A 4,067-nucleotide genomic window follows, 5' to 3' on the forward strand; every position below is an offset into this window, starting at 1 on the left:
TCCCCGGCCACGAATCGGCCCCCCCCAAAACCGAGCCCTTGAGCCCTGCAAATTGGCCATCCCCAACACAGAGCCCTCTAGGAAACCCTCGCAGCTCCTAACGCCTGAGGTTTTTCTTGACCACCTTAATTTCCGATTTCCTTTTGTTTTTTCCTTCTCCTTCTTTCCCCTTTTTTGTCGTGTTTTTTTTTTTTTTGTGTGTGTTTTGTTTTTTTTTAAATTAACTTCTTTATAGATATATTTAAAAAAAGCAATAGTCCTTTGGTCCCTAAACTCTAAGGAATGATATGACTCTGAAACAAGTAATCCTATGTCCCTGTGCCAGTGACGAGCAGGGGGAAGTGCGCGTCCCGCCACCCTGCTCCATGGGATATATATATATATAGACTTATTTATATATATCTTCTATAAGTCCAACATCCTTTGATCCTTTTTTTTTTTCCTCTTTTTTTCCCACCCCCGATGTGGGGAAAAAGAAAATCTTGCCATTTTTCCTTTTTTTCCAAACAAGCATCCTCCAGGTGAAGCGCCCGAGGCTGGTCCCCATCCCACCGGCTTTGGTTTAAGAATCCGTTTGGAGCCTCTTTTCCTCGTTTCTCCTGGGAAATCAGTAGCAGCAAATGAGTGCTTTAAAAACCAAACAAACGAAACAAAAAACAACCCCAACAAAGGTAGATTGTAGCCCAGGCGCCCGGGGCCATGGTCCTTTAACCCAAGGAGGTGAGTCCTGGCGAGCGGCCAGCAGCAAATCTCAGCCCCGGCGCTGCATCACTCTCCTCCTTCCTTGTCTTCCTTGCTTTCTTGTTCCCATTAAGCAACAAACACGACTGGTTTGGGGAAAAAAAAAATCAAAAAAGAAAAGAAGAGCTACGACCAGAATGGCTCTCTTCTTCGCTGTTTTCTCCATCACCTCCTCCTCTTCTTCCCTCCTCCTCCTCCTCCTCCTCTTCCTCCTCCGGTATGTGTTGCAAAGAAAGAGAGTTATGGGTTTGGATACTGCACTTGGGGAAGGGGGAAGTCGTCAGACACCGCTGGACGCCCAACCTGCGAAAGAGCGAAGGGGCCGTTAGGCTGTGTCCTGGGGGACAGAGGGAAGGACAACGGATGGAGCAGCGGATGGACAGAAGGACCCAAATCCCAGCTTGAAACAAACACAGGCTGTCCCGGGCACAGAGACCCCCACTCGAGGAGAAAACACGGCACCTGCGATGCTTTGGGTGAGCCGAGCCCCGGCGCCAGGCCCCCCCTGCCCCCACCTCACCTCTCCACACGGCCAGGGTGAGCAGGGGTCAGTAGGGTCTGTTGGCATCTTTCGGCCGCTTTAGCTGGACTTTTAGCCTCTTCATGCCGATCTGGAAGCCGTTCATGGCCTGAATGGCTGCCTGAGCGCTCGTCGGATTGTCAAAACTGACAAAACCTGGGGGCGAGGGACAAGGCGACAGAGGCGTTTGTCACCATAACCAGCACAGGTTGCTGCTTTACTTCAACTGAGGTGTGGAAATCCCATGGGATGCTCCTGCAGGCAGCCTGAGGTGGAGCCCCAGGTTGGGGGGCTGGCAGATGGGTGGGGTGGGGTAACGGCACAGCCCCGGATTGCGGGGCGCTGGGCTGATGGCATCTGCGGGGACACCAAGGTCTGCGGGACACTGGTGTAAGAGGATCCACAGGGACACCGGAACGGCCTCTGGGGACACTAAGGTGATGGGATTTGTGGGGACACTGGGGTGACAGGCTCTACCAAAGCAACGGGGACTGCAGAGACACCAAGGTGATGGGGTCTGCGGGGACACCAAGGTGACAGGGTCTGCAGGGACACCAAGGTCTGCAGGTCTGTGGAGATACCAGGGTGGTGGGGTCTTTGGGGACACCAGGGTGATGAGGTCTGGGGACAGCAGGGTGATGGGATTTGTGGGGCCACCAAGGTGACAGGGACATGGTGCTGACAGATCTGCAGGCCAGAGCGTGGTGGAGGCAGTGGTGGCACTCGGCCACATGAGCAGAGCAGATGTGGCGGTGGCAAGCGGTGACCAGCCCTGCCTGGCAGGCACAGGGGTGGGTGCACTGGGCTGAGGACACAGGGGACAGCAGCAGGGTATGTCCTTCTGTCCTGGCATGGTGTGGGACAGGTCATGACCTTCTGTCCTGGCCCTGGGATGGACAGCCGCATTGCTCCAGCCACCGTGCAGCTTCAGTCACCTATCGGTGCTGCCTGAGCCGGACCCCTGGCCTGGGATGTCGGGGAGAGCCAGACCCCTGAACTGCGACATCAGGGAGAGCCGGACCCTCGAGCTGGGACATCGGACCCCCAAGCTGGGACATCAGGGATTGCCACACACCGGGACTTACCAAAGCATTTACTCTGGTTGGTGGCACGGTCCACAAAGACTTTGGCAGAGATGACATTGCCGAAAGGCAAGAACATCTGTGTGAGCTCCGCGTCCCCGAACTCCTGGGGCAGGTGATAAATAAACAGGTTACAGCCTTCGGGACCTGGGTGATACACAAAGGACAGCCGCACATGAGCCGCGAGACAGGGGTCACCCCAAAGGGCAGGGAGGAGCCGCCGGCCCCGCAGCGGGGTGCCCCCCCCACCCCTTACCTTCTCGCTGCTGCTGCGGGATGATGGGCGCTTGCTGGGGAAAGGCTTGGCTGATGGGTGCGTAGGCAGTAGGATACGCTGCTGGAAGAGAGGAATGTGGAGCTGAGCCCCCAGCACCCCGCCTTCCTCCCACCACAGCCATGGGGAGGGGCTGGGGATAGGGATGTCCCTCGTTGCCACCCTTGATGGAGATGCCTCTCCTGCCTTGGGGCTGCTGGCTCTGCCCTTCCCACCCCTGATGACATGGCCCTGGTCTCCCAGCATGGCCCAGATGCAGGAATGGCTCTCGTGGGAGGGACGCTGGTGGCAGCAGTAATACGGCCTCAAGGGTGAGGAAAGCCAGCACTTGTGGTTGAAAAAAGTCAAGAACAGAGGGTCCAAAAGTTGATTTTCTACTGAAAATCTGAAATCGCTGTTAGTGCTCCTAATTAAATGACTGTTGGGCTTGATGTACTTCCACAGGATGCTTTGACTCCCCTCTTTCTGCATCCCATCTCCCCAGCCACTGGATTTTGCCACGTGATGAACACCGGAGGATTTTTGATGTCTTGGTCTCTACCAGTGGGCTGGCGTGTCAGCAGGATCCAGCATGGAGCCAGCTCTGCATCACCACCCAAACCTCATCCCCTCTTCTGGGTACTGCCACTAAGCTCTCCCCCACGGAGTTATGCCCAGTGGGTGTTAAAACTCACTTTCCTCCATCCAAAATTTGCACAGAGGGCCGTGCTGGGAGTGCACCTGTGTTGCTGGGGACGAGGGGACAGTGCCTTGCATCAGTGTCACCCCCATTGTTGCCCTGGAGCTCCCGCCAGGGGTGTCACCCCACGCTCACCGCATTAATCCATGCCCAAGCACGCTGCCCCCAGTCCTGTGGTTCAACCCCAGGGTAACATTCACCCCCTGAAACTAAGGGTGAGGAGCAAAGAGGGGAGAGAGGGAAGAAGCGCGAAGCAAAGTTTGAGACCTGCATAGTGCTGCATGCCTGCGTAGGCTTGCTGGAGGGGATCTGCCACGGTGGGGCTTTGAGCTGGGAAGAGAAAAGAAGGGAGAAGGAAGAGAGAATAAGGAAAAGAAACCCAGGGATGAGCAGCTCCCGCAGGAGAGGGCTCTTGGCCGCAGAGGGGCAGAGCTGCTCCCTGCCATTTCGTAGGAACTGAGACATTGCCACGCTTGCAAAGGCAGTGACACCACAGGAGGAGGGATTTCGGTGGGGATCCGTTCATGTCCGGTTCATCTGGCGTGTCCCCAGGGTGGGGAGCACCCCCAGGAGCCTCCAGTGTGAGCCAGGCACACGTCCCCAGCCCTGGGGAAGCACGGCAGAGCCCCCCGGCAGGCCGCGAGGGGGGTCACCTGGGTAGGGGTGGATGCCGTTGGTGTAGATGGTCTCTGAGGCGGGCTGCCCGTTGGTCTGCGGTGGCAGCGGGCTGAAGCCATTCACCCCGATCGGCGTGGCGATGCTGGGCACGGG

At 56.9% G+C, this 4,067-nt stretch overlaps 1 protein-coding gene across 1 annotated transcript in view; it reads right to left on the bottom strand.

The window, feature by feature from the left end:
- Positions 1–1,289: 1,289 nt before the first annotated feature.
- Positions 1,290–4,067, bottom strand: part of CELF6 (CUGBP Elav-like family member 6) — a 15,090-nt gene continuing 12,312 nt past the window's right edge. Inside the window, 5 exon segments of the mRNA XM_035899344.1 lie at positions 1,290–1,417; positions 2,347–2,490; positions 2,600–2,680; positions 3,564–3,626; positions 3,950–4,067. The exon segment at positions 3,950–4,067 is cut by the window's right edge and continues 79 nt beyond it. Of these exon segments, the coding sequence (XP_035755237.1) occupies positions 1,290–1,417; positions 2,347–2,490; positions 2,600–2,680; positions 3,564–3,626; positions 3,950–4,067 (534 nt within the window).

Source organism: Egretta garzetta, unplaced genomic scaffold (assembly GCF_000687185.1).
Source record: "Egretta garzetta isolate BGI_Z169 unplaced genomic scaffold, ASM68718v1 scaffold287, whole genome shotgun sequence".
In the NCBI taxonomy this organism is placed as follows: Eukaryota; Metazoa; Chordata; class Aves; order Pelecaniformes; family Ardeidae; genus Egretta; species Egretta garzetta.